At 33.7% G+C, this 14,720-nt stretch overlaps 1 protein-coding gene across 3 annotated transcripts in view; it reads right to left on the reverse strand.

Moving 5' to 3' along the window:
* LOC145663346 (uncharacterized) overlaps window positions 1-14,720 on the reverse strand; it is a 141,270-nt gene that overhangs the window by 47,250 nt on the left and 79,300 nt on the right. The window contains exon 3 of one of the 3 annotated variants that reach the window (XM_081729625.1): window positions 4,657-6,495. The exons of 1 other annotated variant lie outside the window; for it this stretch is intronic. In XM_081729625.1, the coding sequence (XP_081585751.1) occupies window positions 5,667-6,495 (829 nt within the window). In that variant the 3' untranslated portion in view covers window positions 4,657-5,666. Of the gene's footprint in view, window positions 1-4,656; window positions 6,502-14,720 lie in introns of those variants that run through there. One more of the 3 variants, XM_081729624.1, reaches the window with a different exon arrangement.

A 14,720-nucleotide genomic window follows, 5' to 3' on the forward strand; every position in this document is an offset into this window, starting at 1 on the left:
TTGGTGTCTTGTTAATACATTTGAGCGTTTAATAAATATGCAAAAGTTCGTACTCTAAAAATTTGATGACTTTTTCTAAGCATTGATGCCACTGCTACATAATTATGGAAACACGTATTTATTAATTTGGGATAGTGCATATGCATACTGGATACTGTGGGAAGAGTTGTGAGAAGTCATATGAACAGGGCGGATCCAGGGGGTGGGGGCGATCGCCCCCCCAGAAGAGTAAATTTTATTTTATATATATATATATATAAATAAAACCCATCCCAAAGTTTGGAACCCTTAAAAGTAGCAGTATGACAACCCACCGCCCCCCCCAGAAGTCGGTCCTGGATCCGCCCCTTTTACACTTGTTTTGTCGTACTTCTGGCCATTCTCAGCTATGTTGTCAGGTGCCTGCTTGCTTATCTAAAACCGTAATAATAGGACTAATTTAATGAATCGCTGATTACAATACATTATTGGAGCTCCCTCCATTAGTAACACGTTTTCCATTATTGGAGCTTTTTCTTTTTTAATTCCTGGCTGGTCAAGTTTATACTTTAATCCGAAAAGAGCTGTGTCAATCATCTTGTAGTATTCTCTTCTATAGTTGTCATCTTAGAGTAATATGTATGAACATGTAACGTACTTTGTTCGTTACAGATTTGCTAAAAAAAAATGTATTATTAACGAATTATATATTTGTCCTGTTCTTTTATTTACTTAATGTCTATTGTAACTGAAACATTTTGTCTTCTGTATATCCTTTTTGTCATTTTATTATTATTGTCCTCTTTTGTTGCGTACCAAGAATTTTATTTCATGTGTTACGTTGCTCAATGTTATTTTCTCCACAAGTTGTATCATTTCTCATTTCTCCACTTTGTTGATCATCAACCAAGTTGCCACTCTGAGGATACGAATGCGTAGGAGAGAACAGAATGAGGGCGTATTTCGTATGGAATGTGGCAGTACTTATACTCAGGGATGCTATAAAATAGAGGATCTGCCCACACGTATCTTCATCATATGAACCCAATAGACTGAAATAGTGTGACGTCACATCCTTCTCGTTGCCATGGTAATCGCCATTTTATTTTCTAAACAACAAGTAGCCTAAATACCTGAAGAACGTATGTGCAAAACGAAAACAGTGAAGTGCAAACATTAGAGTGAAAGAAATACTTATGTTTCTTTTTAAATATTTCTAATCAATGAAACTGAAAAAAAAAAATGTAGAAAGGGCAATTTGGAAAGGAATATATTAAATACTGTTACGTACATGACAAGCGTTGAGCGAGTTGGTCGATCGACCATTGAATGAACGAGTTCACATGTCTTGTGAAATTTTTCTCTGATATCGTATATTTTGAGAATTTCTGTAATTTCTAAATTAAACCTTAGAGTGAACTCACCTTTTTCATAATCAGATATTAACTTTAAATAGTTGCGGAAATTTTATTTAATAATATGAGTATGATATAGATATACTATTGCAAATTTGAACAGGATTATTGTTTAACAGTTGTGTAAAATATATACTGAACCATTCATAATTTGATGTGTAATTATTGTACCTTTTCTATTTTTTTTTTTAAGTTGATAGAGAATATAAGAAAAGACGTTACCTGTATCCACTGATGGTCTAGATTGAATATTTCTAAAGGCTAGTCTTTTCTTTCTTTTGTAACGTTGTATACTTAGAAATAATATTGTGCACTCCCATTATAAAGAGTAGACATTAGAAGTGTAACTGCCCTAATAGAATTAACATTATTCTAAGATTTTTTTCTTTTTGTGAAAAAAAATCATATATTTTTACAACTTTCTCTGTGCCGACAGTTTGTCAATCTACACGTTAGGGAGTTTATATTGCGTATAATTGCTTCTTATGGTGATTACATGATAATTCTACTTACATTAACTATTTGGTTTCTACCTTGTTGCTTAGGGATGTAGAGCTTTTAGAAATAAGCTCCTTAGCTCCATTAGCTTCACGTGTTTGTATAGAAAAAAACATGGCGATCACCATGGTAACGGAAAGGAAATGACGACATCACTGTTCCAGTCTATGAAGCCAAAAAACAACCGAGCATCATCTGAGCCGGAACGTCCGATTGGCTACTCTCATTTCCGCCATGATTGTTGCCTCGAAACATTGCGATCTTAGTGTCGAAGAGTGGGCAGAGTAGGTGTGGTGAAGCAGTGACGTATGGCTTCACGATTTTGTTGTATGGGCAGATCCTCTATTTTATAACACCATTGTCTATGCTCGTGTTATTTTTCTTTCTTCGTTTTTTTTCTTTTGTATTTCATATTTCCCATATTTTATGTTAGATTAATAAGTATTTCATAATCCATCCTTTATCTATGTGTTTGAATGCTTTCTCGAGATAAATTGTCGTTGGATAGGAAAGGGTAGCAATCGATATTTTCGATTTCGATGTTTGCGTCGTTTTCTTTTTTGAAGTAGGCTGTGTTACTGCACTCACAAAAGAATTATGGTGTAAAAGTAAGGATTCTCTTCATGAGATTTTAAAACATCAATGTTCTTCGGACCAATGGAGAACGGATAGTTGTCTCTATCGAAAGTTTAAGTGTTGTAGTGCTGCTTAAGTTATAATTGGATTGTTTGTTAAGATGAATTAAGAAAGAGGCTGCCAAAACACACATGGAAATCTTTGGCGGTTGTGTTGGCATTTGTGGTATAAGTTTGACCATAGCGTAGCAGCAGCTCAGGTAACACTGATTATTCATAAACGTGCGTAGATCTATCCATTAGGACGTTGAATTGGACATTGATTAAAATAGTTAGCTGGAAGGATATTGTTGTGATGGGATTTTGTGATGGAGATATTTTGTCTTCGCACTGTCGTCGTCATGTCATCGGGTAAGCATACTATCAAAAATTAACATTATCAAGAGTAACTTTAGAGAGAATTTTTAGATCTTATTGCTCGTTAAATAGTAACCCAAATATTCGTAGTAAAGTAATAATTAAGAGTCGTTCGAAATATGTTCAGTTTCACGTTGCACAAGATATGATACAGTATGGCTGAATAGGTCTATTCTAATAGGAGAAATTTCCTGCTTTGTCTAACGGCTTTGCTCCGGACCCTGTAATCATGCTTGTTAACGCACTCTCGTCGCTCTCTCCTCCTCTGTATGAAATACAGCTCGTTGTAAATAATTTACGATAGCAGATTAAGAAGTTTTCTCTATTGTCTGTATGTATTCATTGAAGTTTTGATCTTTTACGAATTCAGTTGCCTTTCAAGAATATTTTGCGTCCAAATGTCTTTATTGTTATTGCAAATTCAGAACAAATGTATGATATTCGCTCGGGTTTTGTAATCAATGATCGTCTTTTCCGTTAGTATCCATCACTTTACATTTCGTCCACGTGACTAAATTGACACTTACAAACCAAAGCTTAGTCTTTCTAGTGATATTTTGTGAAGGTCAATAAACTCTCGTCTCAGTCGTTCAGTTAGGTGCTGCCTATAGTTGTTTCAATTCAAACCTTAACATTAAAATGTCAGTTTTAAGAAATAAACAGCAATTTTATAATTGAACGAAAGTAATTGTTTCGGTGCTTTGAGGTATGTCTCCAATGTAAAATATTAGTACAGTGTTGTTGGTATTACACTGTACTGGAAGAGATACTTAATACATTGAAGTTCTCTGTTTCCCTTTTGTTCTCGTTGGGCTGACACCTGAGTCAAATTGTGAATTATTCTCATTCCCGAGTTTCGACAAGCGCTTCTACGAAACAATAATTAATCCTGCCTAACAATGAAACTGCATGTAATATGTAAAAGTTCACGGTTTTTCATGGTGACTAACATGATTATATGTATACTTCGTTCAAAATATTTTAGGCAGCTAAATTTAACTAGAAATTGGTGAACGACAAATTCATGCTGTGATAAAGAATACAATAAATGTATAGTTCACGTAAGCTGCTTTGAACATTACATAATCTTTGAACACCAGCTTAACTTGAGAACGTAATCGAAATGATATTACACTGATTGACTCTTTTCTTCGAAGTACAGTTTTGAGATTTTGCTTGATTCAAGAATTTTTTTTCTTCTATCCGAGCTGCATTTTCTGCGGACAAAATCTTGGTCCTGATTTTTTTCGTTTCTTTTGAAGTTTTGTCTCCTTTCTTCCGTTGTGCTTGTTACCATCGTATCCGGTCCTATAAGGATTGCCAGCATCCCAATTTAGGTGTTGATAAGATTGGGCTAAAGATAGACAAATACGGTTTTTTGGCGACATTTCACCATGACTTTACCTTGTAGTGTTAGCTCAACATATGATACTTATTCTCTTCTGAAACTTAATTCTAGTGTGCCGTTACCGAATTCTACTTTTAATTCGGACGCATTTGTGAGTACTGTTTGAAATACTGTATTAATTTTCGGTAATGGCAGTACTTCAATAGTTACCATGTCTAATTGGACTTCGAGTTATTCGACTTGTTGATATCCTTCGCTAAATGAATTTGGTTACTGGAATTTTTGTGGTAATCCATCATGTCAAGAGCCCTAAACACTTCTATAGTTTGATTCAAGTCGTTGGCAAGTGTTCTAATTGGTTTAGGTTCTCGAATCAATCTGATACCAAAAGTCTTAAAAGTATAACCTTAGGAATTTCCCACGTTTGGACGGGAAGTTGGACATGGTGCAGTTAGAATTTCCCTAAGAAATTTTATACTTTGTATGACACCCTGTTTCAGATTTTGAAAAGATCAGTATTTTCCAAAGTCGTTTGCGAGACGGAGCTGAAGTCTGGAAACGGTTCGTATTTCAGGAAATTCGGCCGTTCCCTGACTGCATGCGGTTGTTCAAAGTTAATACTGTAATCAGAACAAGGGATTAATGCAGAATAGATATCTCCACAGACTAAAATTTGATAAAAAAAAGTTTTATTTGAGTTTACTTGGCTTTTGGTAGACATTTATTACATTAAGAGAAGTCCTATTTACGAAGATTTTCTGCTTTTATATTCGGAAGCCACGGCAATCTTGACACTTATGAGGTTCTACAGTTGTACTTGTGAACCTATCTGTTACCAAAACCTCTTTAAAAATTCTTGACACATACGAGGCCTTTCACTTTTATTCGTTTACATGATTTAACAAATGTGATTTGTTAATAAATGACTTTCAACACTTTTGGCATTTATGACGTTTTTTGCCCGTATGTGTGAACTTTTTTGCCAATGTTGATATTTTGATAAAACCCTTACTATACTCTTTGCATTTGTGAATTTTCCAATGTGATGTGTAACATGTTTTACCAACTCCTGTTTTAAAATAAATCCCTTTCCGCACTCTTCGTACGCTTTTGTTTTTCACACATATGTATTAACATGTGTTGCCAAATTAATAACTCCTTTCAACACTTAAGGTATTTTACACGCTTTTCACCTGTATACGTAAATATGTGTTTAGCTAATCTCGACATTTTAAAGATCTTTTAGCACACTTTTGGCATTTATCTTGCTTTTCACCTGTCTTTAAACGTGGTTTATTACATCGGATTTTGATATAAATCCCTTTCCACACTCTTGGCCTTTATGAGTTTTTCATCTGTATGTATTAACATGTGCGTTACCAAATATGAACTTATAGAAAATCCTTGTCCGCACTCTTGGCATTTATGAAGTTTTTATCTGGTATGCGTGAATATGTGATTAGCCAATTGTGACTTTTTAATAAAATCTTTTCCGCACTCCTGGCATTTAAAAGGTTTGTCACCTGTATGTGTGAACATGTGGTTTCTCAAGTGAGGTTTTGAAATAAATCCCTTTCCACACTCTTGGCACCTATGAGGTTTTTCACCTGTATGTATTAACATGTGCGTTGCCAAATTTGAACTTTGAGTAAATTTTTTTCCGCACTCTTGGCATTTATGAAGTTTTTCTCCTGTATGCGTGAACATGTGATTAGCCAATAGTGACTTTTTAATAAAATCTTTTCCGCACTCCTGGCATTTAAAAGGTTTGTCACCTGTATGTGTGAACATGTGGTATCTCAAGTGACATTTTGAAATAAATCCCTTTCCACACTTTTGGCACCTATGAGGTTTTTCACCTGTATGTATTAACATGTGCGTTGCCAAACTTGACCTTTGAGTAAATTTTTTCCCGCACTCTTGGCATTTATGTAGTTTTTCTCCTGTATGCGTGAACATGTGGTCTCTCAAGTGAGATTTTGAAATAAATCCCTTTCCACACTCTTGGCATATATGAGGTTTTTCATCTGTATGAGTGAAAATGTGATTTTTAAGACCAGATTTTGAAATAAAACTCTTTCCACACTCTTGGCACTTATGAGGTTTTTCACCTGTATGTATTAACATGTGCCTTGGTAAATGTAATCGTGGAAATCCTTTGTAGTTTTTCTTGTTAGTACCAGAGTTGTCATCTGAATAGGAAAGTTTTACCTTTCGTGTAATAAACGTGTTTATGCCTCTCGAAAGAGTATGTTTATCATATCTGCAACTAAAAATCAATAAACACGAAATAGAAATTCCAGAAAAATTCAAACGCTAGCGTAAGTACACTAGTGGAAGATATTTATTTTCCATCTAAAATATCAGGGGTACCTACACACTCGCACTTTATGTTACGTGATAAATTGAAATCTCATATCATTGAGCTATTCCATGGTGTTGTAGAAATATGGCATTTTATTAGTAGTATTGAGGGCTCGAAAGACTTGAATGCTCTGGGTTTCAATATCTGTATTTATGTTTTCATTTAAAAATTCCAAATCAGATTTAACTCAAAAACATATCAAAGTACACCTGATGCAGTATGGAATGAATATGGCTTGATAGGTGAAAATGGGCGTAGGAAGTCAATAAATACGTTTATGGAATGTGTTTTTTATTTCTGTGCCAGAAAATTGAGTAAATACGAGAACTTGTTACAATTACAACTACCAGATTCTGTATGATAACGACAAGGAAACAAAGGAAAACTTTCAAAACTTTGCACAAAATACGTCATTTAAAGCAGTATAACAATAACTGCTGGTGTTTTTAATATCCTTGGATTGCCTTGATATATTAAATATTAATCCACATTACGTTCTTCATGTTCATTGTTGTGTAAGACGTCGTGGTTAAATGTGATACATACCTAGGTCCTTTTTCGACATAAAACTTCATGAAAAACGTAGAACTTTCAATTCCTTGTATCTTTTCACATATTTATAAGAAATGTTATTATGACCGCACTAAACTTTAGGCTAAACAGGATATGCAGTGCCCGCTTCGTCTCCCTGGGGTTCTTAGTGTTAGAAGCTTTTAGGGTTTCATAGGTTCTAAGGATGTAACGTTCTTATCTTGCGACCCAGAAAAACATGTGCGCTATTTTACATTCTGTTTAACAAGCTGGATTTCATTTCCAAGGTCAACTCCACATAATGACATTGGACGAAAACAAAATTCTATACTTGGCTTGCAACACTGCTATTCTATGGTATATCAAACAACGTCTTCCGAGTATTATTTAAAAAACACTTCAGTATTTTTGTTTTCTTGTTTATTACTTTAAAAGTTAAAAGAGCTTGTCAAGATAAATGGTCTACTCTGTATTTTTTTAAAATTAAAAAATCGTGTTATACATTACGTTATAATGGAAAGCTGCTGAATTCTTAGTGATAAATTTTCTAAAATCTTAAGTGCATACCTTCAAGTCGGTTATGTTACTTTCATTGAAATGGGTATCATAAGAACAGAATTACAATTTATGAACGTCAAAAATTATCATCTCACGAGCTTCTCTTCTTAGGGAGAAAACTAAGGGAAAACATGCTTATCATTCAAAATAAACTGTGTCATGCTCCAGTGTTTGGGGAAATACTGTATTCCCAAGCAAAGGAAAAAATCTGTGTATTACTTTTCAGTACGTAAATTTTACATTTACCTTCTTTCATTTGCTCAGGAAACGACTAAATCGCTTGAAATTCAATTTCATATTGAAGTTACCAGCGTCTTCAACTGGAATGATGATTCTATGGGTAATAGAACGTATGTAAATTATAGGGCAAAACTAGGGCATTGACGAGTGGATTGTGCCAGGAGGTATAATTTACTATATAAAATATTTACTATCAACCAACCAGTGGGCAAGTGATCTTCCCTTTAAGGGATGAAAGCCAGGCTATTTGCATAGTTGCCTTAATACATATCAAGTAACCTTTTTTGAGTATTATATAAAATTAATATATTATGTACAGACATCTATCACACATCATCTAATATAGTTTCGTGGTCACAGTTTTGCCAGCACAGAAGAAATTTTAGGAAAAGGTTTTCAAATGGATGTCATAAAACATTATTCAGATGTGAACCCATACAACTTAAACACAATATGTAGTCTTGTTTTGAAATTTTAACATTTTTTTTATTTATTTGCCACATAAGTATAGTGTAGGTGTAACACATAAAACATTTGCAATTGTTTTCTTAAACATACACTTCATATTACATGTCTATTTTTTGAGTTTTGTATATATTTTGTTATAAATAGAGCATATTCTCCATACTGGCGATTTCAATAATACTTTGGTCTTTGCTTTTTTGCAATAGAACAGGCCAGAGTTATTAGGACCACTTTTAAGTGTCGGGTATTGAAAATTTAGTGCTGATATGAAATCCGTACAATTAAACTTCTTTTGCACTATTTTATGGAGAAAAATCATATTTACCACATTTCGCCTTTGTTCAAGTGTAGGGATACAGAAGTTGTCTATTAAGAGCCTGCCTTACTAAAAAAATACGAAATTTACCATTTTTCTTTTGCTTGATTATTCAGCAGTGAAAGGAGATAATGAAATGTAAGTTACCACAATCATAAATAATGCTATTCTACAACAGAAAATATGAACCTGAAGAATGTTCAGTGTTGCCATCCATAGAAATTACAGTGTTGTCAGAGAAACAATTTCTTTAAAATCTAAGTTAAGACAGTGAGTAGAGGAACAAACTCACCTGCATTTGATTACGTATCATGTTGTTTAGGTTTCTTGTGAACTACTTTTTAATTAACATTATTATTACTTTTAATAACTGTATGTTAAAACTATTTTGTTTATTACCAACTAAATACAACTATTATTCCATTATCTCCTTTCATTGATGAATAAACAAGCAAGAGAAAAATGGTAAATTTTGTATTATTTTTAGTAAGGCAGGCTCTCAATGTTAGTTAATTTTTATAATATGGATATTTTTCAGTTGGTGTCGGTGTTGCTGTTGTGATGGGTTCCAAATAAGAGCAGCACATTCCATTTTTACCAGACATAGGAAGAATACATTTTTATTACTGTGGTACTATTGTTAAATTCCTTTCCAGTTCTAATTATGAGTCCTAACCTCTTGAGAGATTCATTAACTATGTTCTCTATTTGGTTATTAAATGTCAGTTTCCTATCAAATATAACTCCAAGTTCTTTGACCGAATTTAAACTATTTAGTACGATCTGATTCATTGAACAATTAGCCTTTATTTGACTTGTTTCTGGTAAAAGATGAAATGTTATATTTGTTTATGTTTACTTTAAGTTTTTAAAGAGCACACCAATTTGCAATATTTTCCATGTCACACTGTAAATTAACACAGTTATGGATGGTCTTTATCCTACCGTACATTTTGAGCTCGTTAGCAAGAAACAATTTGTTACTTAATAATATATGATCAGGGAGATCGTTAATGAATAAAAGGAACAGTAACTGACCTAGATTAGAGCCCTGGGGAATTCCAGAATATGCAATATAATCAGTTGATTTATATTCTTCGTAGACAACAGTTTGTTTTTGATTATTTAAATATGATGAAAAGAATTTGATCAAGGGAGAAATTATATTCACGTAGCCTATGCAATAATATTTTGTGATTAACTCTGTGAAACGGTTTTCCAAAAATCTATATATGTTACATCAACCTGACGTCCTACATCTAACGAATTTGCTATAAAATTAGTGATAAGTGCAAGGTTTGTTGTTGATTTGTGTGGAATAAAGCTATGTTGATATGGTGAGATTACGGGTTGGATGTGACTAATTATCCGTCGGTATAGGATTTGCTCAAATATCTTTGCAAAATTAGGTAAAATTGATATAGGCCGGTAGTTATTTTTTTCATGTTTAATATCGGTTTTTTGTATTGGGCAAACTATAGATGATTTATCCGAAAAAAACGCATGTTTCTAAGCGAGGTTGAATGCAATCCTTAGTGGATATGTAAATGCGTCAATACAATACTTTATAGTATATGGAGGTATTCCATCACGGCCAACAGCACTTCTGGGCTTTAATTATTTGATTGCCATTTCTACTTCAGACTGAATGTTTTCCTCAATGCTAAGTGACTCTAGGTTTTTATTTACATAAGTTAATATTGTTTATAGGAATATCAGTGACACCTGTATCTGGCACATATACTGACGAGAAGCACTGTGCAAAAGCATTGGCTATCTCATCATTATGATAAACTTCACGTCCCCCATAATTTTCCCCCAGAAAGATGCTTAGTCTTATTTTTTTTAAAGTTCCACAATTCATTAGTATTATTATTATTGTTAATTTCAGAATCTTGTATGAATACACTGTATGTCAGATTAATGTTTCTTTATTTCCATACATAATTAAATTTATTGAGATAATTTACTCCTTTCTTACATTTGTAATTTTTATGATATATTGCTTTCATTTAGAATTTTTTTGATAATTTCATTTGTAAACCAGCATGGATATGCTGTTCTTGAGTTGTCTTTATGTGACACGCACTTGTCAAATATACTATAAATAATATAATTGAGATTATTAACCAGGTCATTGGTTTCTTTCATAATTCTTTAGGCATTTCTAGTCAATAGACGAGAATTCAAGATACAGCCCTAAGAAATTAGCTTACCTAAAATTATATTGATATATTACTTTTTTTTAAAAAAAATCTTCGCAGTCCCCTGCTGCATCATGTTTATTACTAAGGATGGATGGTGTACAACTTCTAGAATTAGTGGATAATATTTCCTATTGACTTCTATATTAGTTATATTAGACAAAACCATATCTAATGTACGGCTATTTTCGTTCGTCACATTATTTAATGGTTGCAGATTATAATACGATATAAACTAATGCAAATTCTTATACCTAGTAGAGTTTGTTTCAACATTAAATCCCGTACCGTTTATTTCCGATAAATTGAAATCACCAATCAAGTAGAACAGGACAGCCTTGAGGACAATTAATTTCAAGGCGAATAAATAAATCATTATACAATTCAATATTAGATTCCAGTGAGAAGTACACAACACAAATATAAATGTTTTTTCCCTTACAGTTTAGTTTGGCAATCAAGCAGTCATAATTATCATCACACCTGTCCAATAAGAACATGCAATACTTAGTTAGGCCTGCAATAAGATCACCACCCCATGTTTTACAAGTCTTGACAGAGTTTCTGCCTTGTCTCAACACAGTATATCTGTTATCAAATAAGTCAGAATCATAATGAGATTCGTTAATCCATGTACCAGTGATTGCAATTAGCCCATAACTGTTAGTTAATACACAGCAAAAAAAAAAAAAAAAAAAATATATTCGAACACGTAAGCTACGAGCATTTTGATACAATACTTTTAGAGAGTCATTATTATTTGTAAGTCCAGTTGCTATTTTTGAACTACACAAACACATTTCTTCGAGATCAGATTTAGATAACTTACCAGATGTTCCATTGCATTCCTTTGTTAATCACACTGCTTCTTAGTGGGTGTTGCAAGGTCGCCCGGGTGATCTTCCTTCCTCTTTTATTATCGGACGATGGAATTTCTGCACAGGTGGGTGCAATTACTGAAATCGGGGTTTCGCTAAGCACTGGCAGTGTTCCTAATTCTGTATTCACTTTCTTGGAATTTCCTCCTGCTTTGATGGTGTCTCACTATTTTGTTGCAGTTCTTGAGGAGTAAACGCCTTATTATTTACAATTAACCTGTTATACTGAAGCTTCGCATGGTCACTTTTCGAACGCGCATCCCACATGAAGACAGATAGCTCTTTGCGAATTTGACGAACTGAGGCAGAGAAATCTTCTGTAATTGAGACACGCATTCTCTTAGCATGATGTGCTTTTTTAAATATTAGATTATTCTTTTAGGACGAGAAATTTACAATGATGGGTCTGTTATGTCCCCGGACTAGACGATGGGCTCTTTCTATTTTACTCGCGTTCAGATCCACTTTCAATTGCGCTGTGACGCACTTTATAACACGTTTCTCAGATTTTCCCCTAGTTTCCGCACCTTCGCACTCGCCAATGTTACGAAATAATAAATTATTTCTTCTTGATTGAATTTTTAATTTTTCCAAGACTTCACTGTTCGCAGCCAACTGAATTTTCAGTTCTTCATTCTCTTTCACAGCATTGAGCTCATTAACCACTACTTCAGCTGATGACTTAGATCGTTAGGCACACACTATATTCCATTTGAGTCCATTTCTTCTAGATTTGTGTACAAGTCAATGTGCAACGCTTCACATTGTAGAGGTTCTTGTATCACAAGACTTAAGAAACTTCTTCGGGCAAACAAAGTATTTTAATAATTTTCATTTTAAATGACGCAATTTTCCAGTTCCTGACATATCGCTTTACTAATGCGAAGTAATCTACTTTTCAGGAAAATATGTATAATAATAACACTTTCTTCCTACGTAATTCACACTCATATTACTTATGTTTAATTCACGAGTTATTACACACTACAATGCTCAAGGGTCAAGGCTTTGTGAACTTTCTTCACTAAGTATATCTAGGTAGCTTTAAGGGGTTCGTGCGTTATATGACTAAAAAACCACTTGAGGCAGTATAATATATATGATAATATATACCTAATTTTGTGATGAATAACCCATGTTTACAAACCTTTATACTTACGAAAATAGAAAAGGAATTCACATTTAAAACAACGTTTTAGAAAATATATTCTTTCCCCAACTTTATAGACGCTATCTAAAAAAGAGTACATATTTCATTTATATCATCGCAGTTAAAGTATCTTTCTTTGTAATAATGTATCCTGAAACTAGTCAATTTTCACTCCAGTAACAAGATCGAGAGCTTCCACAAGTCCTGAACCGAGAATAACATGGATATCTTACCCCGGTCGTATTTACTGAACGATCTGTGAAACTAAAAAGTTGAAGTAACGCTTTGCTTTTCTGGACACCCTTGTTGCAGAGGTTGCACCTTCAAGATGAGATGTCTGTTTTGCTGGCTTCAAGCAGATAAAGTATTTATTGTGGTTACGTTCGCGATAGTTTGGAGTAGGACTGAAAAGATATACTTGCAAAAGCCCTGACCTTCATTCGAAAGTTTGAGAGTAATTAGTAGTACACTATGTAACTTTAGAAGCAAATGTTACCACAGAAAATAGAATACACTCTTCACCATTAAACTTTAGTACACATTCGGTAATAAACGAAAATCATTCGCTGTGTGATTCAACAAAATGGAAAGCTTATAGCTTCAGAAGTAAGACTTTTCTACTGGATGTCATTCTGAACTAAACCAACACGCCCTGGATTGATATCAGCCAGTTTTAGCTCGTTGTATATCATTGTTTTCCGATCTACATATCCGGTTGTATACTATTTTCTTTAACAGGAATGTTATGATGCCCCTGCGGTTTACTGACCCACCTATCTTACACATTACAATTTCAATATTCGTGTAATAATTTCTGAAATTTTCCTATTATAAGTTTCAACTATACTTATAGTGACGTAAATTTTCTTCCATACACCTCACGCTAATGTAATTCACCTTACTTACCCTAATCTATGTTTTCAAAATTCGTCTCTATTCTTTTCTGCGAGTTAATTACCAATTATATGATAAAATAGGTGAACTTACCACAATATTTTGTAATTCAGCCGAATTGAAGGCTAGATAGTTGGGAAAATCATCCTTTTCTCAAATGTAGTAATGCATGTGAATTGTTTAAATTTGAGAAGATATCTCGCGAACTTAGTCAAAAGAGTTTCTCCTTTCTACTCGATGGCAGGGATTATTTGAAGTTCTTAAGTTAAAAGATGCAACTGTAGCTGCCTGATAGGCCTATTCCAATACCTACATTTATTGCTATGATTACAGCAAAAAATGTCACTGACAAATTATTACACACCGTCACGTTTAACAAGCTGAATAGCAATTTCACAAAAAATATTCACAACTACTAAAGTACAGTGTGATTCGGAGCCCGCGAGAACAGCAGTGTGTTTCCTTTAGAACCTCGTTGTCGCATAAGCAAAAGGAGTAAGTTACATGATAAAACACAAGTGGCCTAATGCTCTAATGAAAAATGTCTGAAGAATTTAGCACGAAATTTCTAACATCTGAGTATAATAAAAATTTGAGTATCCAGTAGTAACAAAGAAAACGAGAGTAAGAAAGGAAAAAAAAAACTTTGTCTTACACTGGTCTACAGTGGATTTTTTACACAAACGAAACTAGCCAATCTTTGTAGATTTCGAGGCGCTGAACACGAATTTCACACTTAAAATTAGCTGGTAGCTCCGGGTTACCAGTAAATGTGGAATCTACCTTAAAAAAAATCATGTTTTTCACATTTATTTTGTTAGATTTTACTCAGGAACGTATAATTGCGCTGCTATTTATCTTTGCGGAATGTATTATACCTCTTTCTA

This window comes from Thermobia domestica, chromosome 1 (assembly GCF_964235325.1).
Source record: "Thermobia domestica chromosome 1, izTheDome1.hap1.1, whole genome shotgun sequence".
In the NCBI taxonomy this organism is placed as follows: Eukaryota; Metazoa; Arthropoda; class Insecta; order Zygentoma; family Lepismatidae; genus Thermobia; species Thermobia domestica.